The 25206-nt window shown below is 40.9% G+C and overlaps 1 protein-coding gene across 2 annotated transcripts; it reads right to left on the minus strand.

Moving 5' to 3' along the window:
* Positions 1-1354: 1354 nt before the first annotated feature.
* Positions 1355-23508, minus strand: LOC127833592 (uncharacterized). 2 transcript variants are annotated; one of them, XM_052358938.1, is made up of 16 exons: positions 23349-23508; positions 15950-16107; positions 14953-15033; positions 14155-14284; positions 12813-13006; positions 11433-11573; positions 10719-10933; positions 8963-9166; positions 8148-8309; positions 7497-7655; positions 5895-5993; positions 5191-5371; positions 4477-4594; positions 3742-3892; positions 2660-2814; positions 1355-1572 (listed from the first exon to the last, which is right to left on the minus strand). In XM_052358938.1, exons 1-16 carry the CDS (start codon positions 23378-23380, stop codon positions 1467-1469), a joined length of 2286 nt encoding a protein of 761 aa, XP_052214898.1. In that variant the 5' UTR covers positions 23381-23508; the 3' UTR covers positions 1355-1466. The 2 variants fall into 2 exon arrangements, with proteins under 2 accessions (XP_052214898.1, XP_052214899.1); XM_052358939.1 differs by lacking the exons at positions 14155-14284; positions 23349-23508 and having other exon boundaries at positions 15950-16016.
* Between the last annotated feature and the right edge of the window lie 1698 nt (positions 23509-25206).

A 25206-nucleotide genomic window follows, 5' to 3' on the forward strand; every position in this document is an offset into this window, starting at 1 on the left:
TTACACCCTAATGGTATGAATAACAAAGTTCTTTTTTACATAAAAGACTAGCTCTTCAATATAATTAAGCTTACGTTTGTTTTTTCCTATTAGTATTTTTATATATAATTTTATAGGAAATTGTGTATTCTTGAATCCGAAAGTAAAGCTTAATTTAATTAACGTTCATTTTATTGACGTACATTTTCCCGCATTTTAATGTACGTTAAGTCAATGACGTAGCATCCGCTTTCTGTTATTATTTGTATTATCCTGATGAAGGCGTAAGCCGAAACGTTGATAAAAAAGGAAAGAAAAATATGTGTTTTGTTGGATTTATCATACGCAAAAGAAGAGTAACGAGAAAAATATAGCTATACGCCTCGATTCAAATTTGATCAGCGTTCCAAATGTTACACACTCAAGTAGAACACAGACGGTTGTGTTCAAACTACAATTCTTGTTTCACCACTGTAAAATACCAAAAATCAAAAATGGCTGCCATTTTGAAATTTACAAAATGTGTAGACACCTACGTGAAGCATGATTCAGCATTTATCCCCGCTGTTAATTTTAGTCAATTAACAACTCTTCTTTATACACACTTTTTACTTACTGACATAAAAAAGTAAAACATATACTGGTTATTGTTCTACTCACCGAAGTTGTGTAATAACCATGTTTATTTTCGTAAAGTTAAATTTGCTTCCATGACGAGTTAAAATTCTGGACACATTTCTTCATAGTCATCCATCTTTTCCATTTTAAAGCACTAGATGTGAGCAGACAATTCTTTGTGGATAGACATTCTTTGATCGACTTACAAAGGAACGACTTATTCATCAAAGAAATTACCCTTTTAATTCAACATAGATTTCATTCGAAAAGTAAAAGAACAATTCACTGACACTTTTCTTTAAGTTAAATTAATCCATCAAATGTTCAACAAAACATCGCGTTATTCGAGTACATTCGATATTTTAACGAAATCGAAAATGCAGTCTCACCAGTTTCATTCTAGTTTTATATCCCAACTCTGTTATTCACATTCAAAATATTGAAATAATCCATCGTTAACACACACACACTCGTTTACTCGTTTAACGATTGCGTACCCAATGACCTGAATGACGCAATCAGGGGTGAAAGGCCAAAAAAGTAGTCCCTATGTATATGTTCTAAAAATATCTGTGGGATAAACCTTATCTAACAATATCTGTGGGATAAACCTTATCTTTTCTGTATATTTCCTATTATGTTCTATAAAATCATTTATCTGTAGGATAAAAGTCCCTTCAAGATTCAATCGACACGGTTTGACAACCCATTCGTATCGTACAGTGTCGAGAAAAAGTTTAAAAAAGTGAAATGTATAAAAATTTGCAACTATTTATTCAGCTGATGAACGTTTAAACAGCAATGCCAAGTATTGCTAACGTATGCCAGATACAGACATGTTCGTGTAGTGAACGTTGATTCGATGTCGGCTAACAGCGTGTGTTGTCGGGGCGGGGTCCCGTACTCCCGCCGACTGGGACATGCCTGAGAACACTTCCGGGAGCCAAGCGACGGTGATATTCGTCAATCTTCAGGCTAACAGCAAATAGTACAGACGATGCATGTTTATAATTTACACATTGCAATAACGTATACGTATTGCATACTTTGAATATATAAAACTTTATATAATTTGAAGATAATATAATGACACGTATGCATCTAATGACTTTGTATTTCAAAAACCATCAAAGCGTGCGTCATCTTGATTTAAACGCGGCTGCATTTTTTTCCGGATTTTAAAGAACGAGGAAAGCTAATTCAAATCTCCATATTTGATTTTTTAAATTTCATCCTTTACATTACAGAAATGTCCGAAAAAGTATGGACTAGGCACGTTAAGTTTAATCAACAACATAAAAACCATACGATACAACAACAACAAAACAACATGAACATGTTATTAATTTGCCGCACCCCACACGTTTTTAGTACTCGTAAGAGAAACTGATTTTAAGTCAGAGCTTCTTTTGAACATATTTACACAGATAGAGGAAATTTCCCAATATTGGACATGTTTATGCTTTCGATTGAATGGTAGTTTTAAATTGAAATCGGAAATAATGAATGTCCAGAAACACTATCAGGAGACACTATCACGTGCCATTTGTTCGTGAAGATAAATTATTAACCCTTTCAGCGCTGGAACCGAATTTTAAAGGCCTTTGCAAACAGTTTGGATCCAGATGAGACGCCACAGAACGTGGCGTCTCATCAGGATCCAAACTGTTTGCTATTCTAATAGTATTCTTTGAAAAAAAAAATCGAAGAAAATGCTAATTTTAGAAATTCAGCATATGATATTTTAGCTGACGACAAATTTCCCAGCATGCAAAGGGTTAATACTATCCATGATGTGTGTGGCGCAGATATCATTGAGTGCACCGAGATTTCATCCGTACGCCCATCGCCCTAGAGAGTGCAAAATAAAGGAGACGCCCCATCCCAGAGACGAGCCCGTGTCTTTAAGTGTCCGATATGGCGTATATATGACACAGTAATTCGGTTTAACGTCTGATGCAAAAGACGAGCTATTGAAAATACAGTTGAGTGGGGGATCGAACCTGCAATCCTTTAGTTTTCGTGCAAGTAAGACCACGGATTTTAGCAAACAATCACTTACGCAGTCCACTGATTGTTGGCCAATGCAGCGTTCAAAGTGAAGTACTTATTCACGGCGAGCGTGTCGACCACCCTGATGTAAAGAACACGTGTGATCGGGTTCAAGCCGTCCAGAATAACGGCGCTGATGTTCACGCCATGTACGGTAGGGTAGAACTAAATATTCATACATAATTAAGTTTCGGTCTGTGAAAACGGGGTTTTATGAATTTGCGTTAAATCCGCATATGCTAACCAAGGACGGCACTTTCCGCTTTAATGGAATTTTTCATTGAAAAAAATTATTTCCTTAACAAAAAGCCAGTAAAGGCGGAAAGTGTTGTCCCTGATTAGCCTTTGCGGACTTCACAGGCTATTCTGGGATGAAACTTTGCGCACATGCATTTAACCCCGTTTTTCCAGAGCGAAGCTCATATTTATGTTGAGATCGTTTGAATGAAACGTGTAAAACAAAAACAAAACAAAAATGATGGAATCATGTCTAAATTGTTTCTATTTTTAAAAGCGTCGACGCACGAATTTGTGGGTTTTACTCTGCGTTCAATTAAATTAGACGGATTTCAGAATATAGTTAACACATGCACAACAAAAGTTAATATACCAGCAAACGTTTTATTGCTCACACATATTATGCAATCCAGTTTTGTTTGCCACATTTCTTCTACACCACACTGTATTATTTTAAGCAGCCATATAATTATGCGGATGACCTGTAGCCGATGTAAAAGATATTTATATTTTTTGTTTCATTTTTTATACCATCTTCGCACGTGCATGTTAAAAATAACAAAAGGTTTATATACTTAACTGTAAAACCGCGCAGTTTTGTGACGTCATTATGCTTTTAATGGCATAATTTCTTCGTGTTTTCTCAGTTTTCAAGACAACGGGCGATAATGCAAAATTCAAAATGATGAGATAAAATATGATACCAGTTCAGTGTCAAATAAAGATACTTTTATTTTTTAGGCACGAATGTCAATAACACTTGCTAAGGTTCATGGTTAAGGTTTTTTTAATCCAACGCAATAAATACAACACTAGTATTCTCCCTCTATTCGACTTACCACGAAATACGCTTACCGTCCAGTGCATTCCGTTATCCGCGGTGTGACCACACCGTTGCGATCCGCTAGAACGGTCCCTGAAGCAGCCGTAGAGCTCGCTAGCATTTAGGCGGACAAAGCTGCAGATAGCGCCCATGTACTGGTTGTGGTAGTGCGAGTTGATGAACCTGCAGTGGTGATGTGTAGGCTAGTGGGCGATAATTCCAGTATGTTTGTTTGGTTCGTTGGATGTGACGCCATTTTCAACAGTATTTCAGTCAGATCACGGCGGTCATAGTATTGTGTATGCTTTTCATCGTTTTTATACATTTTTTAAAATAACGTGTAATTTAAGAACAAGCGTCGCAGGAGGAATGCTACGGAAAGTTCATACACCAATGAAATGCAGAAAAGTGCTATTTTATTGTAAATGTATTTTCTTTATTCTGTCAATATATTCCTTGACCAATGTCCCTGGTCATACCAGTGGGCCGCGAGGTATTTGGGACAGGTATATGGATCCTGCCCAGTGTTTTCTAACATGCCCCATCTACCATAGACCTCGTTCTGGGAAAACGGGGCTAAATGCATGTGCGTAAAGGCTTATATGGCACGGCACTTTCCGCCTAAACGACACTTTGCGAAGAAATAAAATTTCCTTTACACAAAAAATATCATCACAGCGCATATTGCGAACTTCATATGCTAATCTGGGCCGACTTTACGCACATGCATTTAGTCCTGTTTTTACAGAACGATGCTTCCATAATACCTGTGAGTAGCGAGGTATTTGGGAGAGGTGTAGGGATCCTGCCCAGTGTATTCTAACATGCCCCAGCTACCATACTTGCTGTACTGGCCAACGGACGCAAAGTAATTGAACAGCCCACCTGCAAAATTACAAATAGTTTAATTTTTAGATGAATCAATCTTTCTATGACAAGAAAAGAAAGATATGACCAAAAACTAGTCTTAAGGAGTCTTTAAGAGAAATTATTTGTCTGCAACACCTCAATAGTATTATTCCGTTTTCTGTAATATGTTCATTCTTGCTTAAACTGTGTATACATGAAATTATGATACAACACAAGGCATTGTAGACTAAACTGAAAATGAGCCTCGCTCTGTGAAAAGGGGGTTTAATGCATGTGCGCTAAGTGTCGTCCCTGATTAGCCTGGACAATCAGCAATGCATATTAGCAGTACCCAGAGGCTAATCAGGGACGACACTTTCCGCGTTTATGACATTTTTAGTTTTCTTCATTTTTTAGTTTAGGAGGAAATCAACAATCCATATAAGCAATCCGAACACTTCTTATCAGGGACGACACTTTCCGCGTGTATGACATTTTCCGTTTTTAAAAGTCTCTTAATAGCAACAAATCAGTTTAAAGAAGCAAGCTACTCGCAGGCTGTTTTCGTCTTATGCTGTTTGCGTATAGCAATTTCGCTTTGCTTATTAGTGGGAAAGGGTTTACATATATACCTGGCGCTGTGTTTTGCGGATCATTGTAGACAACGTCGTACCATGCCTGCATCAACTCATTCACGGAATCGGCCATAAGGTCGTGGCGATTGTATGCAATGGCGTACTGGGTTGAGGCATCGTGCGTGGAACTCTCTAGACCCGGTCCCCCTTCGTACATCAGCAGTTTCAGACCGTGACTCTTGTCAAATAGATGTAGGATTGAAAGGGACCATTTCACGTTTTGGTAAATTGACAAGATTAAAAAAATGGTTCTGATTCGCAAATTTAAGTTGAAGTTATGATATTTGCGAGGAAACAGTAATACAGTACGTTTTTAATGTTCAATGTCACAACTCATTTTCAAAACAATAAACGAATATGAACGAATGAAGACTATTGCAATATCAATTGACAGCCATATCCATAGTGCTTCTTTAAGACCATCACGACAAATATATATATTTATAACTCTACGCCAATACCGACACGTTAAACCGTGTCTTCAAATTAAAACAAAACATAATATGTATCCAAGTGTCCTTAACACAAAGAACCATAGAGATTTCCCAATATAATCTTAAGTTCATCGAAATCTTATCAACTGGAATACAAAACGTTTTTTCTTTCTTTAACATTAGTTTTTATTTATCAACGATTTTTTAGCAGTTAATAAGATCACACAGAGCCTTCTTAAAACAAACTGAAGGAGGGGTTTGACTAACCCTAGACAAGTTCATGTGGAAGTGGAAGTTCCGGATACTCGAAGCGAACTCCTGATGGCAAAGGGCGTGTATTTCCTCAGGCGACATTGAAGATATATTCTGCAATGTAGTTAAAATGAAAAGATCTGTTAATTCAAAATATTGGCAAAGGAACGAAATGAGCATTGATCTATGAAAACGGGGTTTAATGTATGTGCGTAAAGTGTAAAGAAGCGTAAAAGAAAACATACAATACAAGCGGAAAGTGTCGTCCCTGAATAGTCTGTGCAGTCTTCACAGGCTAATAAGAAACGAAACTTTCTGTGTTTATTGTACATTACGTTTTCTTGACAAAAATACAGCTTAGGCGGAGAAAGTCGTTCCTGGTCAGCCTATGCGGACTGCACAGGCTGATCTGGGACGAAACTGTACGCGCATACATAACACCCTCTTTTGCAACAGCAAGATTCAAATGTTTTCCTCATAAGGGCGGATGTTACTTTAGTTGGGTTGTACATCTTCAGACATACGCAAATGCCCGTTTCATTGGCCTTTAATGTCCACTTTTAACAATAACTAAGAAATAAATGTAAAACAACATCAACCAAATACAAAAACCGCTAACTATAGATAGACTTCTTAATGATCAAAAGAAACATACAAATGTGGAGTGCACATTCAAACATATAAACTAGTAATAAACTGTGCTTGTGGAAGGCAATAAATTTGAAAAAAATAATGTTGGCAAACACCTTGTTTTTCAGTAGCCGACATTGAGCATATATTCTGTAATTTAATGTAATTGGGCCGTGCTCTGTTAAAAGGGGGTTTAATGCATGTGCGTAAAGTGTCGTCCCAGATTAGCCTGTGTAGTCTGCACAGGCTAATCAGGAACGACACTTGCTGCCTAAACAAATTTTTGCTAAGGAGAGACTTTCTTGAAACGAAAACTATCATAACAGCGGACAGTGTCGTCCCTAATTAGCCTGTGCGGACTGCACAAGCTAATCTGGGACGACACTTTACGCACATGCATTAAACCCCCTTTTCACTGAGCACGGCCCAATTATTAGGATGTGCATGTGTTCGGTGCAGGTTAACCTTCTTTACCAAGTTCCCTTACACAAACATAACACAGTCGCTTGTTTTATAGAGTGTTAATGCATTGTGAAATTATATGTTTGAAAAGAACCGAAAAACTTGCAAAAAGAAAATTTTCGAATAAAGTAATTGATTTGTATTCCCGCAAATACATGACTTTTCACCTTATACACGCCGCTTGAGGTTTGGCTATTTGACATTGAGTACATGTATAGAACAGTAGACAATGAGCCACGCTATGGGAAAACTGGGTTTAACGCATGTGCGTAAAATGTAATTCCGGATTAGCCTGTGCAGTCCGCACAGGCTCATCAGGGACGACACTTTCCGATTTTGTGGAATGTTCGTTTTAAAGGAAGTATTTTCTAAACCAACACCCTGTTTAGGCGGAAAGTGTCTTCCCTTATTATTTGCCTGTGCGGAACAAACAGGCTAATCTTCAATGACACTTTACGCACATGCATTTGGCCCGTTTTTCACAGAACAAGGCTCCAAAAGTGCGCCCTCAGTCTGAAGACTTACGTGTTTGGTGCCAGTCACCTTGTCGCAGCCAAAGTATCCGGTTATAGCGTATGCTTTGAAATGTGCCGCTCTAGTTCCGAGGTCTTCAAAGATCTGTCGCGTGTAGTCATAATACGCTGTCTGCCATGCCCAAACGGGGATGACTCTGTTTCCAAGAACCTTGCCGGATTATAAAACAAAACCATTACTTTATAAATATTTATCAAAAAGCAGTACTAAACAGTGTACATCTATAATTAGTGGTTATAAGTCTTTCGAACAATATAACCTCGTGGCGGCATACTACAGCGCACACACGGAAAATATTATTTTCTTTTGAAGAACAATGTAATGCCCCAGTCCGCCGAAATTATTAATTAAATGTGCATTATCAAACGGCATTTCATCGAATGACAGCAATGACATGATGTTACTGAAAAAGGCCAATCAGACTGCACAGGCTTATCAAGGACGACACTTTCAACTCTGACTGTATTTTCGCTAGGAAGACACATAATTTAAAGAAAAAGAATACCATACAAGCGGAAAGTGTCGTCCCTGATTCACATGTACGGAGTGCACAGGCTTAACTTGGACGACACTTTACACACATGTTTTAAGTCTAGTTTGTTCAAGAACGAGGTTGGAATAATGATACTATACGTGTCTTACCGATGTCCATACGTCGGCAACCTCGGTTGCTCGTTTGTTGTAATATTTTGCACCTGCCTTCCAGTCCTGTGGGTCCAGACCTAGCTTCTTTCCTTGCTCTTTGGTGTAAGTTGTTTGTCGGAAAATGCTGTTCCACACTTCATTTGAATATTCAACGTACACCTGTACAATAATTGGAATAATGATAAAAGCCGCCTTAATGTTTGTGCGTAAAGTGTCATTCAAGGTAAGCCTTTGCAGTCCGCACAGGCTTATCAGGGACGACACTTTCCGCACAGTCTGGATTTTCGTTTACAAGAGACTTGTTTCAAACGAACAATTCCATACAAGCGGAAAGTACCGTCCCTGATTAGCGTGGACGGACTGGGACGATAATTTACGCATATGCATTACGAGCTGTTTTACCACAGCGCGACTGAATAATAATAATTAAAATATCTATATATAGACACTGTAATTACTAGTTTATTTTCAACTCGATAAATGATAACCTTTTGTCGTATTTTCACTAGTCTCCATAATGTGTTTAATAGTTTTGTGCTTGTTATAAACTGTAAAAATAAAACACTGAACTAACGGGTATTACTAGAGCTACCGATATCAAATTGTGGATCGCATGATGTATTTTCTTCCTTTATGGTTATATACGTGGGCATGCTATCATATCTTTTTCACATGATAAATTTACCTATTATCTTGACATATTTTAGACCTATGCGTTCTTATTATTGAGGAGCATAAGTCAACATATCAAGACAGTATGTCATCACGTTATTATTGCTTTGTCCCTTGTGGTTAAGAGGACACGCGCTAACCTTAACATCCGGACGTAAATCCGATAGCGCCAAACGCGCAAATCTGCTCAGGAAGTCATCATCCGCCGCATGGGGCTGACAGAACCAGGGATCTGCCCCAAGAATATTGGCCAAGAGGATGGCGTACTCGATGGCACCGCCCTCACTACCGGTCTGTGTGTGGAAGGTTGTTAGGCGTCTTGTTGACCACGTTGTAGGTTCAGGCTGTAATAAGCTTTTCATCGAAGATCATTGAACATACCAACAATTAACTTTAATCTCGTAATACTCCGAATGCTTTGCTTCACTATTTTCTCGGCGGTAATAAAAGCTTTTGTGTCTGTTTTATAACTATTTTTGTTATGGTTACAATGCCCGGTATTGTATAGATGATGGGCCACTCGCCTTTAACCCCCCGTTCTCACATAGCTGCGACTTTACGACGATTATCTCGATCAAGCCACGATCTGAAAAAAAGGATCGAGGCCGATCGGAGTCTTAAATCGAGCAATTTGGCAAATTATGGTCTTCATTTCGACCGTTCTACGATGCCCCTACGTCAAACGCTTACTGCGTTTACTGCCGCGACATTCAAAATCATACTACGACGCTACGCAGACCTTTTACTGCGCTTTTACTACGACCATGAAGATCTCTCCACGATGCTTCCGCGCTGCCTGTATGATTACGGCGCTTCTACTACGCTTTTTTAACGACTTAACACTGATGCATGTTGGCCAAGATCCCGCTACGCTTGTTTTGAGCATGTTCAAAATAAGCGTGGCGAGAGCGTAGAGCTCTCCGATCATGAAGACTCTACCGCGATCATACTGCGCTTATGAAGACTCTACCGCGATCATACTGCGCTTATGAAGACTCTACCGCGATCATACTGCGCTTATGAAGACTCTACTACGTTTCTCCTGCGATTTGTCACGATCGGCCACATGTTCGGCCACGCTTTGATCCTAGTAGAAGCGGCGTCTATGTGTGAACGGGGGGTAATAAACACTATAGAATTTTTGTATAAGAATTTCTCTGATGATATTTCATCTGGAATTTTAACTGTCCTTTAACCTAGAGGCTATTGGCTTGATTGTTTGTCGGACCACTCTTATATAGAAAACCGTTTACTGTTAAATGGTGTTTGTCAGTCTTTATTCATAGATGGCGTATCATTTACTATGCCAAACTCACGTATTCCTAGTGGCATTGTGTAGGCAGCGAGTTAATTTGCAATAATTAAAAAATGATACACGATTCCTTATGCGTTTGTTCCTTAAATATAATGAAGACATAATTGTGCTAATTACTGACATAAGTCGTTATTTGCAAACTAGCTCGTTACTACTTTTCCTTCCTTTTTTGCAGTTGAAATTTCTTTGCTATGAAAACGTTTATCTTATTCAGAGTTTATGTAAAATCTCTTACAGCTTAAATCTTACTTCAAGCAATATCATATGATACCATGATGAGACATATAGTAGATCCTAAATATGATTCTTTTCTATATGAGCCTTGCACTTGGAAATCGGGGGTAAATGCATGTTCGTAAAGCGTCGTCCTAGATTAGCATTTGCAGTGAGCTTTCCGCGTTTATGGATTTTTTCGTTTAAAAGAAGTATTTTTAGCGACAATCCAGTTAAGGCGGAAAGTGTCGTCCCTGATAAGCCTGTGCGGACTACAAAGGCTAATCGGGAACGAACCTTTGCGCTCATGCATTGACTCCGTTTTTCCCAGAGAGAGGCATAAACACTATGTAAACTTAGGCATTTACCGTGTGTCCATTTGTGCTTAGGAAATCCATGAACCTCAACTCCGAGTATCGTTTGAGGTTTTCTACGAAGGGAGGGTAAAATGGAAACAACTCGTGTCTATCTTCAAATCCAGGCATTATCAACCGGATGTTGTGGATAGGGTTGTTTTCGTTGGTTCTCATTATCTTGATGAGAATGCCTTGATTGCCTTCGTGAAACTCTACTGTCTTACGGCCTATAGTACGTTAGAAATATATAGCAGCATAACTTAAATGTTGTTAAATCAATAACAAAAAGTTTTGTTTTGTATATAATATCTCTTATGAACCATGCCATATCAATGTCTTATTGTTCACCACTGAATGATTTAAGGAAATTAATTCTTTCAATCTTCAACTAAGTGACCCTTATTAACGGTCTTTATATACATATTTTGCACTCACAAAAGCATGCGTGATACAAGATGTTGAACATTATAACTCGTTTACACGTTTATTTCATGGGCAAAAATGACATTTTGACACGTTTGTAATGCCTTAGGAAATGTAATTAAATTAAATATATCTTAATAGATTCAAGTTTCAAATGCTTTATTTTCAACCCTTAGATACAGCAAACAGTATAAAACCTGAACAGCCGACGAGTTCCTCGCAGTCTGTTCTGGTCTTATGCTGGTTGCAAAAGTCATTTTCACTTTGCTTCTGAGCGGTAAAGGGTTAACGAGGGAATCTTGCCTTTTCCATTGTAGTGCACTGTGTGTGATACCAGGGCAAATGTGATTTCGCCGTCGCCATCATACAGTAAGGAGAAGTTACCCTGTGGGCCGTGTACACCCGCTGTACTCCGAAGAACTAGCTTCACGACTGACAGAGATTCTGCGGAGAATAGTAATACAGCCGCGCTCTCAGAAAACGGGGTTAAATGAACGTGTGTACAGTGCCGTTCCAGATTAGCCTGTGTAGTCCGCATAGGCTGATCAGTAACGAAACTTTCCGCCTTAACTCGATATTCGCTAAGTGGAGACTTCATTGAAACATAAAATACCATGACAGCGGAAAGTGTCGTCCCCGATTAGCTTGTGCGGACTGCACAGGCCAATCTGGGACGATACTTTAGGAACATGCATTAAACATATTTTTACAGAGTGCGGCTAAAGTATTTAAGGTAAAGTTTGATTTTTTTCTGTATCACGAAATCGTATTGTTTAATGCCCGTACTAAATCCCACGAGTGGTCTAAAGTGTGTTATAAGTATTGTTTATTAAAATAAAATATCTTAAACACAAACGTATGCCTCAAATATAATATATTCAGGTAATTTGTTTATGTCAAATGTAATTGGGTCTGGAAGTGATGAGACTCAAGAAACAACCAATAAGAAGCTTAAAAGATTCAATTCCCAGACCCATTCTTAGCTGGCAATAAATACTGTATACTAGTAATCATTGATATTCGCCAGTATGCAATTTCTGTATTAAAAAAATATATGTTAATATCGCGGACTTCTTAATTCGCGAACTTCTGATTTCGGGAAAAATATGAAGTATTTGCGTCGATCATTTTCCCCAGAAATCAACGAAAATTCATGTCCCACAAATAAATATGATTTTACAATTTCGGCTTCTAATGATCCGTCGTCTGACGTATAAGACTGCAAGACTAGGGGGATTGAATGGCCATGGGATCAGAACGTGTCAATGTTTAACCTTTGAGTTCAAACAATTTTCAAGATACAACATTCGAGTTCCAGACTACTTTAACCTATGAGTTCCACCTACTTGCCAAATGCACTTTCGAATTTCATGGTGCTTTATTTACGGCAAGTGACCAATGGCCAAAAAAGTACGAAACAACATACAAAAATTGTAGAATAAAGCTGGGGTCACCGCCTTGGAATGGTCAATGCAAAGCACTGGGTGTTTAGACAGGTTTTAGAGCGCTCAACCTCACACTTGGCCCATCAATATTCATGAAACATTAGAGTGTAAACTTATAAACTGATATAAACTTCGAGTTGCAGACTTAGTTAATATCTAACATTAGGGTTACTCCAACTTATGATGTAAACTACGAAGTACAGACGTAGTAAATATTTTACCCCGGAGCTTCACCTACTTTCAAGCCTCGCCGGGTATCCATCATTCCTCCACGTGATATTGTTCTGCTCGTGTGTGTCCCATCGGCCGTCGTGATCTCGTTGAGTGATCCAAGCCGACGAGAGTTTGGCCACGTCGACGAACTTCAGTTCCGGCGACCAGTAGGAGAGCCCTTCTATGTTCATACCAACAGAAATGTTGCGGTTCATCATGCTAAAAGAGGAAAAACACTTCAAATGCATGTACGTTAAATATTGTGCAAGATTAGCCTGTTCACTCCACATAGGCTTATCGGGGACGACAATCACCGCCTTGATTGGATTTGTGTTTTGTTGTGACTTCCTTGAAACGAAAAAGTTCATAAAAGCGGAAAGTATAGTTTCTAATTAGCCTGCGCGGATTGAACAAGCTAATCTAGCACGATACGTTACGCACATGCATTAAACCCCGTTTTCTCAGAGTTGGGTTCAAATGAATATTGTGTATGCGTATGCATGTTGCGGTTCGATATGCTGAAATAAAGGATAAACACTTCACTATGGAGCTATACAATACCCAATCGAAAAAACTTAACCATTTTCCACTCAGATCCTAATTTTTTTCATGTTTGTAGTTATTAAGAAAATAAAATAAAATAAAGACCTCTCTTTAAAAATTCACGCTGTTAAGGCTTCATTTCCAACCCTTAGATACTGATGAGCAGCAAACTTTATAATACCTGAACTGCCTTCGAGTTACTCTGTTCTTGTTTTATTCTGGTTGCATGTAGTCAATTATTACTTAGCTTCTGAGTGGGAAAGTGTTATGTATACAGCATCCAATTGACAGAAAAAAATCAATAATTTTTTTATGCGTATTTACATGTATTTAAAATGATACTTTTTCATGGTTTAAACTAAGAACAAAGTCTAAATGATCCTCGAATTTGGAAAACATGGCTTAATGCATGTGCGTAAAGTGTCGTCCCACATAACTCTGTGAAGTCAAAACAGGATAAGCAACAACGAACAAATACCAACAAAGCAGGAATGTCGCCCCTGATCAGCCCGTGCAAAGGCTGATCTAAGACAACAATTCCCACACATGCGTTTAGCCCCGTTTCCAGGAGCGTGGCTCATATGTGTTCAAACGGTACAACATACGTGTATGTACATTTTGTCCTTCATGTTTGTTACTAGTTTACTATGGTTACGTGTTTTTGTCCTACATGTTTGTGACTAGTATTTTTTTACGTGTTTTGCTCCTATATGTTTGTTACTAGTGCACTATTGTTACGTGTTTTTGTCCTACATGTTTGTTACTAGTTTACTATGGTTACGTGTTTTTGTTCTACATGTTTGTTACTAGTGAACTGTTGTTACGTGTTTTTGTCCAGCCTGTCACATCGGTCGCCCGTGTACCCTTCCCAGCATTCACACTGCCCGTTCCAGCAGGTACCGTACCGACACGCTGGCGTACATGCGCATACACCGGGGCCCATGCATTGCACACCTTTGAAACACATGAGACGCACTCTGTGAAAAGGGGCTTAAATGCATGTGCGTAAAGTGTCGTGACAGATTAGATAGTGTAGTCCGTACAGGCTAATCGTTGGCGGCACTTTGGGCCTAATCAATATTTTCGTGAAGAACATTTTCTTTAAACGAACAAAACAATAACAATGGAGAATGTCGTCCCATGTTAGTCTGTGCGTACTGTACAGGCTTATCTGTCATTACATTTTACACACATGCATCTTTTCTCAGATCGCGCCTCATACAATGTTGATCGTGATTTTTGCTAATGTTAAAATACACGACGATTTTCTATAGACGAAGACAAGTTGTCGTTGTAAATACGCCAGATAAATGTGATGTAAAGGTCATCGATCATATGATATAGTGGGTTTTTTGTACACGGGAACCCACAATCTTGTTTGATTTGTTGAACCCTGTTTTACTTCGAAAATGATTTATTACACACATTATACGTATTTAAAAAGAATTCGGGTTTAAAGACACTTTATAAAATATGCATTTGGATGTTTTCGTTTTTTTATTAATGCAATTCATATTGCTTTTCAAACTGCAATTTATGTAAGGTGACATCTTAAAGGCATATTTTGAAGGTTAAAGGTATGACCTCAAGGTAATATAACAAGCACACTTCTATATAAATACCGGTGGGGCAAGTACAGTCCCATATGCACTTGTGTTGGGAGCTTGACCATTTCCAGCCATTGTCGCATTGACATGTGTTATCTACAACAGAAATTGCGCATTTAAAACAAAAATGCGAACAAATATGTATAAGTATTTTTATATGTTTATGAGTTTAGATTTAAGTTTCAGTACTAGGTTATCTAGGATATGCCAATAAGAAAATCACATCAAAACAATTTTGTGGTGCTAACTACTAGTAACTTATCAGAAGGGTATACGTTAACGTGCTTACTATAAGGGTAAAAATAATCCAGTTTACTTTTGCCGATCTATATAATTCTATGAGCCGCGTTCTTTGAAATCTGGACTTAATTCATGTGCGTAAAGATAAGCTTATGCGGACAACTGTGCAGTCCGCACAGGCCAATCAAGGACGACACTTTCCGCTCTTACATACTTGTTTCTTTTAAAGAAATTATCATTTAAACGAAAGTCCATTCTAGGTGGAGAGTATCGTCACCTTCTAGCCTTTGCAAACTCTACGGGCTAATCTGGGATGATACGTTACGCACTTGTAAGCATTAACCCATTTATGCCTAGCGTCCTGGAAAAAAGAACTTTGCAAACAGCATAGACCCAGATGAGACGCCGCATGATGCGGCCTCTCATCTGGGTCTGCGTTGTGCTTTAAGGAATTTCAGTAATTAATATTCTAAATATAGAAATAAATATACTAGACATTCCTAATTTTGGAAATAACGTGATCCAATTTAGGATGATGGGAGAGTCCACTAGGCATAAATGGGTTAAGTCCGGTTTTCTCAGAACGAGTTTATTTTATACTCATAGTCTTTCGTCTTTTCTTTATAATCCCATCGAAATAAAATGCCTTCAATATTTTGTTTGTTTGAAGTTGTGTGAAAGCACGGCGTTCATTGGTTACACAAAGTGTCTTGAATTGTTTGTGTTAGTTATTGCATTAAATAGCAATACGTAAATCATACGTATCGCGTACCTTGGTTACAAACCCCGTGTCCTTGACAACCACAGTCCACGCTACAGTCGGTCCCTTTGAAGCCCTGGTAGCATTCACATTGTCTAGACTCTGTTTTACATACGCCGTTCCAGTTACAGTGAACGCAGTTTTCGTCCATAATAAACGCCTCGCATAGGCTTAAAGTAACGAGAATACATGTATGTTTGTCTTTGTAAAATCTTAACAGGTTTTTCCATTGTATTTGTCGTAGAGCTTTTGACCTTTTTTGAACTTGCCATTGTAAACTCAACCCCTTTCCACAAAAAAACAAAATTAAAAAAACAACAACGAAGTAAGCCGAATTGATAATTAAAATTTTCGTATTTTTTAAAAGTACCAAAAACTGCAAAATGTGCCATCTACAAACTCTTGCCGCAATTATATTAAAAATATACTCTATTTGATAATCCATTTTGTGTAGCATTACGTATTTTTTATATAATGTTAATTATTTTCTTTCACAAAATTGTTGAATTGTTTTCACACTTGACATGTAAACATGTCGCAGTTTTATAATATTTACACAAGCTGTCGCTTGAGCAGTGCAATCGTGACCCCTCTTTCTTAAATTATATCTTGCACGGTATCATGTGACAAATGCGCAAACCGGAAGTCCTGACAAAAAGGGTATATGCTGTCAGATTGATAACAAGTTCCCATTGTTGAGTGCATGATGAATATAATCATTAAAGTGCATTTTATATGATGTTTTTTAAGTATCAATTTGAAGGTATATATGTAAGCATAGGAAAACAACTCATTTCGTCGCTTCATTCTTAAACATTACTGGTTTCTAGAGTCACATCTTTTGTTAGTTGTGTTTTTTGCGGAAAATGGCAGCCTCCACTCCACTGAGTGTGTGCGTGCGTGTGCGTGTTTTTGAGCGTGTGTGCGCTTGCGTGCGCGAGTGTGTGTGAGTGTTATTCAGAGTTAATTTACAGGTTGCCGCTAAGTTTTCATGTCTACATTATGTGCGGACTTCCGTGCTACTGAATGCCGCTGTGTAATTAATATGTTGAATATTTTGAGTAACAACATCTATTTTAATGGTGTTTTTATGGTTCTTACCTTATATTCCAACCATGTACGCTAATATATTGGAAAGAAGCTTTGTCATGGTGAAAATTGTCATCAAACATTGCCAACGTAATTTAGAACATTTATTTTATATGCGCTGTGTAATCGTTAAAGCAAGTGAGCGGCCAGCCTGTCTGGAAATTGCCATTTCAATGCGTTCCCGTATATTTAGGCGAAACTAGAATGATATTGCGACCAGATATGTCTTAAAAGAAGATATTCGGTGTATGCCATTCATGTTATAATAATAATAATACACACATGGTAGGGTGATAATATGTTATAAATGGGTTTTAGATAAGAGAAATGCCATTAACTCGCTAAATATATTACGGATAATCGCGATTATTCACGTACTTTAAATAATCAAATAGCTGCGTTCGGAAAACATAAAAAAGTGTATACAGGTCTGTTCGAAGGTGTGTGAATATGTCATATATATATGAGCCTCGCTTTGTGAAAAGGTAGTTTAATTGAAGTGCGTTAAATGTCGTCCCATATTAGCATGTGCAGTCCACAAAGGCTAATCAGGGACGACACTTTCCGCCTAAACTGGATTTTCGTCAAGAATAGTCTTCCTTAGAAAGGAATTGTTATAAAATACAGTAACAGCAGACAGGGTGACTACAAAGGAAAGCAGACAGGGTGGACTGCAAAGGAAAGCAGACAGGGTGGACTGCAAAGGAAAGCAGACAGGGTGGACTGCAAAGGAAAGCAGACAGGGTGGACTGCAAAGGAAAGCAGACAGGGTGGACTGCAAAGGAAAGCAGACAGGGTGGACTGCAAAGGAAAGCAGACAGGGTGGACTGCAAAGGAAAGCAGACAGGGTGGACTGCAAAGGAAAGCAGACAGGGTGGACTGCAAAGGAAAGCAGACAGGGTGGACTGCAAAGGAAAGCAGACAGGGTGGACTGCAAAGGAAAGCAGACAGGGTGGACTGCAAAGGAAAGCAGACAGGGTGGACTGCAAAGGAAAGCAGACAGGGTGGACTGCAAAGGAAAGCAGACAGGGTGGACTGCAAAGGAAAGCAGACAGGGTGGACTGCAAAGGAAAGCAGACAGGGTGGACTGCAAAGGAAAGCAGACAGGGTGGACTGCAAAGGAAAGCAGACAGGGTGGACTGCAAAGGAAAGCAGACAGGGTGGACTGCAAAGGAAAGCAGACAGGGTGGACTGCAAAGGAAAGCAGACAGGGTGGACTGCAAAGGAAAGCAGACAGGGTGGACTGCAAAGGAAAGCAGACAGGGTGGACTGCAAAGGAAAGCAGACAGGGTGGACTGCAAAGGAAAGCAGACAGGGTGGACTGCAAAGGATAGCAGACAGGGTGGACTGCAAAGGAAAGCAGACAGGGTGGACAGCAAAGGAAAGCAGACAGGGTGGACTGCAAAGGAAAGCAGACAGGGTGGACTGCAAAGGCAAGGGAAAGCAGACAGGGTGGACTGCAAAGGAAAGCGACAGGGTGGACTGCAAAGGAAAGCAGACAGGGTGGACTGCAAAGGAAAGCAGACAGGGAGGACTGCAAAGGAAAGCAGACAGGGTGGACTGCAAAGGAAAGCAGACAGGGTGGACTGCAAAGGAAAGCAGACAGGGTGGACTGCAAAGGAAAGCACACAGGGTGGACTGCAAAGGAAAGCAGACAGGGTGGACTGCAAAGGAAAGCAGACAGGGTGGACTGCAAAGGAAAGCAGACAGGGTGGACTGCAAAGGAAAGCAGACAGGGTGGACTGCAAAGGAAAGCAGGCAGGGTGGACTGCAAAGGAAAGCAGACAGGGTGGACTGCAAAGGAAAGCACACAGGGTGGACTGCAAAGGAAAGAAGACAGGGTGGACTGCAAAGGAAAGCAGACAGGGTGGACTGCAAAGGAAAGCAGACAGGGTGGACTGCAAAGGAAAGCAGACAGGGTGGACTGCAAAGGAAAGCAGACAGGGTGGACTGCAAAGGAAAGCAGACAGGGTGGGCTGCAAAGGAAAGCAGACAGGGTGGACTGCAAAGGAAATCAGACAGGGTGGACTGCAAAGGAAAGCAGACAGGGTGGACTGCAAAGGAAAGCAGGCAGGATGGACTGCAAAGGAAAGCAGACAGGGTGGACTGCAAAGGAAAGCAGACAGGGTGGACTGCAAAGGAAAGCAGACAGGGTGGACTGCAAAGGAAAGAAGACAGAGTGGACTGCAAAGGAAAGCAGACAGGGTGGACTGCAAAGGAAAGCAGACAGGGTGGACTGCAAAGGAAAGCAGACAGGGTGGACTGCAAAGGAAAGCAGACGGGGTGGACTGCAAAGGAAAGCAGACAGGGTGGACTGCAAAGGAAAGCAGACAGGGTGGACTGCAAAGGAAAGCAGACAGGGTGGACTGCAAAGGAAAGCAGACAGGGTGGACTGCAAAGGAAAGCAGACAGGGTGGACTGCAAAGGAAAGCAGACAGGGTGAACTGCAAAGGAAAGCAGACAGGGTGGACTGCAAAGGAAAGCAGACAGGGAGGACTGCAAAGGAAAGCAGACAGGGTGGACTGCAAAGGAAAGCAGACAGGGTGGACTGCAAAGGAAAGCAGACAGGGTGGACTGCAAAGGAAAGCAGACAGGATGGACTGCAAAGGAAAGCAGACAGGGTGGACTGCAAAGGAAAGCAGACAGGGTGGACTGCAAAGGCAAGGGAAGCAGACAGGGTGGACTGCAAAGGAAAGCAGACAGGGTGGACTGCAAAGGAAAGCAGACAGGGTGGACTGCAAAAGAAAGCAGACAGGGAGGACTGCAAAGGAAAGCAGACAGGGTGGACTGCAAAGGAAAGCAGACAGGGTTGACTGCAAAGGAAAGCAGACAGGGTGGACTGCAAAGGAAAGCACACAGGGTGGACTGCAAAGGAAAGCAGACAGGGTGGACTGCAAAGGAAAGCAGACAGGGTGGACTGCAAAGGAAAGCAGACAGGGTGGACAGCAAAGGAAAGCAGACAGGGTGGACTGCAAAGGAAAGCAGACAGGGTGGACTGCAAAGGCAAGGGAAAGCAGACAGGGTGGACTGCAAAGGAAAGCAGACAGGGTGGACTGCAAAGGAAAGCAGACAGGGTGGACTGCAAAGGAAAGCAGACAGGGAGGACTGCAAAGGAAAGCAGACAGGGTGGACTGCAAAGGAAAGCAGACAGGGTGGACTGCAAAGGAAAGCAGACAGGGTGGACTGCAAAGGAAAGCACACAGGGTGGACTGCAAAGGAAAGCAGACAGGGTGGACTGCAAAGGAAAGCAGACATGGTGGACTGCAAAGGAAAGCAGACAGGGTGGACTGCAAAGGAAAGCAGACAGGGTGGACTGCAAAGGAAAGCAGGCAGGGTGGACTGCAAAGGAAAGCAGACAGGGTGGACTGCAAAGGAAAGCACACAGGGTGGACTGCAAAGGAAAGAAGACAGGGTGGACTGCAAAGGAAAGCAGACAGGGTGGACTGCAAAGGAAAGCAGACAGGGTGGACTGCAAAGGAAAGCAGACAGGGTGGACTGCAAAGGAAAGCAGACAGGGTGGACTGCAAAGGAAAGCAGACAGGGTGGGCTGCAAAGGAAAGCAGACAGGGTGGACTGCAAAGGAAATCAGTCAGGGTGGACTGCAAAGGAAAGCAGACAGGGTGGACTGCAAAGGAAAGCAGGCAGGATGGACTGCAAAGGAAAGCAGACAGGGTGGACTGCAAAGGAAAGCAGACAGGGTGGACTGCAAAGGAAAGCAGACAGGGTGGACTGCAAAGGAAAGCAGACAGAGTGGACTGCAAAGGAAAGCAGACAGGGTGGACTGCAAAGGAAAGCAGACAGGGGTGGACTGCAAAGGAAAGCAGACAGGGTGGACTGCAAAGGAAAGCAGACGGGGTGGACTGCAAAGGAAAGCAGACAGGGTGGACTGCAAAGGAAAGCAGACAGGGTGGACTGCAAAGGAAGGCAGACAGGGTGGACTGCAAAGGAAAGCAGACAGGGTGGACTGCAAAGGAAAGCAGACAGGGTGGACTGCAAAGGAAAGCAGACAGGGTGAACTGCAAAGGAAAGCAGACAGGGTGGACTGCAAAGGAAAGCAGACAGGGAGGACTGCAAAGGAAAGCAGACAGGGTGGACTGCAAAGGAAAGCAGACAGGGTGGACTGCAAAGGAAAGCAGACAGGGTGGACTGCAAAGGAAAGCAGACAGGATGGACTGCAAAGGAAAGCAGACAGGGTGGACTGCAAAGGCAAGGGAAAGCAGACAGGGTGGACTGCAAAGGAAAGCAGACAGGGTGGACTGCAAAGGAAAGCAGACAGGGTGGACTGCAAAAGAAAGCAGACAGGGAGGACTGCAAAGGAAAGCAGACAGGGTGGACTGCAAAGGAAAGCAGACAGGGTGGACTGCAAAGGAAAGCAGACAGGGTGGACTGCAAAGGAAAGCACACAGGGTGGACTGCAAAGGAAAGCAGACAGGGTGGACTGCAAAGGAAAGCAGACAGGGTGGACTGCAAAGGAAAGCAGACAGGGTGGACTGCAAAGGAAAGCAGACAGGGTGGACTGCAAAGGAAAGCAGGCAGGGTGGACTGCAAAGGAAAGCAGACAGGGTGGACTGCAAAGGAAAGCACACAGGGTGGACTGCAAAGGAAAGAAGACAGGGTGGACTGCAAAGGAAAGCAGACAGGGTGGACTGCAAAGGAAAGCAGACAGGGTGGACTGCAAAGGAAAGCAGACAGGGTGGACTGCAAAGGAAAGCAGACAGGGTGGACTGCAAAGGAAAGCAGACAGGGTGGGCTGCAAAGGAAAGCAGACAGGGTGGACTGCAAAGGAAATCAGACAGGGTGGACTGCAAAGGAAAGCAGACAGGGTGGACTGCAAAGGAAAGCAGACAGGGTGGACTGCAAAGGAAAGCAGGCAGGGTGGACTGCAAAGGAAAGCAGACAGGGTGGACTGCAAAGGAAAGCAGACAGGGTGGACTGCAAAGGAAAGCAGACAGGGTGGACTGCAAAGGAAAGCAGACAGAGTGGACTGCAAAGGAAAGCAGACAGGGTGGACTGCAAAGGAAAGCAGACAGGGTGGACTGCAAAGGAAAGCAGACAGGGTGGACTGCAAAGGAAAGCAGACGGGGTGGACTGCAAAGGAAAGCAGACAGGGTGGACTGCAAAGGAAAGCAGACAGGGTGGACTGCAAAGGAAAGCAGACAGGGTGGACTGCAAAGGAAAGCAGACAGGGTGGACTGCAAAGGAAAGCAGACAGGGTGGACTGCAAAGGAAAGCAGACAGGGTGGACTGCAAAGGAAAGCAGACAGGGTGGACTGCAAAGGAAAGCAGACAGGGAGGACTGCAAAGGAAAGCAGACAGGGTGGACTGCAAAGGAAAGCAGACAGGGTGGACTGCAAAGGAAAGCAGACAGGGTGGACTGCAAAGGAAAGCAGACAGGATGGACTGCAAAGGAAAGCAGACAGGGTGGACTGCAAAGGAAAGCAGACAGGGTGGACTGCAAGGGAAAGCAGACAGGGTGGACTGCAAAGGAAAGCAGACAGGGTGGACTGCAAAGGAAAGCAGACAGGATGGACTGCAAAGGAAAGCAGACAGGGTGGACTGCAAAGGAAAGCAGACAGGGTGGACTGCAAAGGAAAGCAGACAGGATGGACTGCAAAGGAAAGCAGACAGTGTGGACTGCAAAGGAAAGCAGACAGGGTGGACTGCAAAGGAAAGCAGACAGGATGGACTGCAAAGGAAAGCAGGCAGGGTGGACTGCAAAGGAAAGCAGACAGGGTGGACTGCAAAGGCTAGTCAATGATGATACTTGACGCACATGCATTAAACCTCATTTTCCCAGAGCGCGTATCATATGGATGATTCGTGTTAGCCGGGGTCCCTATATGTTATTTTATATTTCATTTTCACATAGTTGTTTGTGTTTTATCTTTAGATCAATTATCAAAACTATCTAATAATGAGAAATAAGTCACAGCAACTTTCGCAAAAGCACGTAATTGGCGTGGGTGTCATTAAATCATTGATATAACTGATGATCGGTCACCAACGCAAACCAACTTCAACGCCGTATATCTTTTTCTTATGCATTACACTTATATATGTCACACAAAGCATTTCGTTCATTACAACATGATTTATTGAACGAACCATTCTACTTGGAATGAATAGTATACACATTACGTTATTTATAATCATATTAACGTACCTTATATGAATCATAAAAAATACTTCATCAAAGGAAATAAGTTTTAAATCTTATACCGGTAAGTGCTGCCCTCTTTGAATACCTTAGCGGTATTACTCGACTTTTCTACAAATACATTCTTAATTTCTTAACTAAAACAAAAACAAAACAAGTAACTACCTAAGCGATATAAATCCTAATATTAGCAGCATTTTCCCGTGAACATATCAACGCATCCTTGATTCTTTGTGTACAGTGATGTCCCAGACTATATATACACATCGAAATGTACGTACTGCAATCACGTTATCAGTTAAGTCCCTGTCCTCTTTTAGCATAGTACGAGAAATGAGCAGATGTTAAGGTCATTTTACTTGACAATTTTTATGACACAAACAGTATGGTCGAAACTACCCTTCTGCATAACGCTCTGAAATTATATTTCATATTTGGTTATAAGTAACCTGTTTATATTTGAACAACAACACGTCTACTGTAGCATCTTGATTTAACAATTATACAACTCCGTCATGGGCAATTATTTCGTTTTAATTGATTAACTTGTTAACTATTGTTTACACTCGCCATACACTAGATCCTAGATGGCCGTCCGCTTAAAGGGGCCTTTTCACGTTTTTGTAAATTGACACATTAACAAAAGTTGTTTCATATTCGCAAATTTTCGTTTTAGCTATGATATTTGTGAGGAAACAGTAAAACATAAAATTTACCTTGCTCTAAAATATACACGATATGCATCTTTTGATGATTTGAAAACCTGAAAATTATAAAGCGTTGCAACGCGAAACATGAATAATTTGGAAAGTTCTGTTGTTGTCGTTATATTTTGTTAAACAACGAGGATTGCTTAATATATAAAGTAAAAAATACATCCACTAATAGCATGAGCACCGATGGCCGAGTGGTCTAAGCGGAATACTTTTAACTCCAGGATTCCAGGGGTAAGTGGTTCGAGCCCTGTGGAGGGTTACTTTTTTACTTTTTTGAATTGTATTCTTGTTTTTTTACTGGAGATGTTTAGGTCCAATGTTTAAATTTATCAATATATAGCATTTAATAACAAACTTCAATACATGCCAAAATCTGTGAAAAAGCCCCTTTAATTGTATGTTTCATAATTTCTCTAACGTGACGAAATATAGTTTGATGAATGACTTACACCAAAAGTTGGACTACCTCCTCTATTTCCGCGCCAGACAATACAACACAGTTAAAGCTCAATAACATGCATTACTAACTTAACACATGCTTCATAACAACACACTTAAATGGTCAACACATTTTTTCGGCTTCTAAATTACTTTTCATTAAACATGTAAGACTTTTTCTGAACAGAACAATATTTAATGGCTCCTTTACCTTTCGACATCTTAAGCACGTATCATACGAAATTGTCTACCAGTGGACATAAGGGTCTCATTGGTCACCGCGCACTGGTCTGTTCCACAAAATAAGATCTTTCAGTTGGCGAATATCCGGGAAGCTTGGAAAATATTACCTACTTTGGCTCAAAATTATCAAAGCGCTGAAGGCATTGCATTTATTTTCTCTTTGAAGGTATTGAATATTACTTACAGTAACAGGTCAGACTTTTGAACACCAAGGTCATTTACTTTTCATTGTCTACAGTGGTGAGATTTTGAAAAAAGGAGGGAAGTGCCATTGATTTACATTCTCTTGTTATTTCATGCAGGATTCCCACAAACTCTACTTATGATTACAAAGATGAAAACAGAAATTCAACGTATATTTAAGTTGGCGATAGGGAAAAGTCTGTGAGTCTAACAAAGAATGAACCACACCATAATTCTAAGAATTAAATGTATTTGTATCAACGAGCTTCGTATTAAATTCTCGATCAAACCGAATTAAAAAATATTAAATATTTTAGCCTGAAATTAAATGCTTTATTGAATGTATTTCCATTTCATTTCCATGTACTGGCCTAAACGCGTAACTCCTCTACTCCACCCGTCACCAATATTTTTATGAACGAACCATATACTGGATCTTTTAA

The sequence above is a fragment of the Dreissena polymorpha genome, chromosome 6, assembly GCF_020536995.1.
Source record: "Dreissena polymorpha isolate Duluth1 chromosome 6, UMN_Dpol_1.0, whole genome shotgun sequence".
NCBI lineage: Eukaryota > Metazoa > Mollusca > Bivalvia > Myida > Dreissenidae > Dreissena > Dreissena polymorpha.

Excerpts from the sequence above, each read along its gene's own strand:
- LOC127833592 (XM_052358938.1), bottom strand. The coding sequence starts at position 23,380 with ATGCTGCTAATATTAGGATTTATATCGCTTAG. Across the intron at positions 11,574-12,812 it reads ATACCCGGCGAGGCTTGAAA|AATCTCTGTCAGTCGTGAAG; the intron begins GTAGGTGAAGCT and ends TATTCTCCGCAG. Across the intron at positions 1,573-2,659 it reads GCCAACAATCAGTGGACTGC|CCTGAAGATTGACGAATATC; the intron begins GTAAGTGATTGT and ends ATTTGCTGTTAG.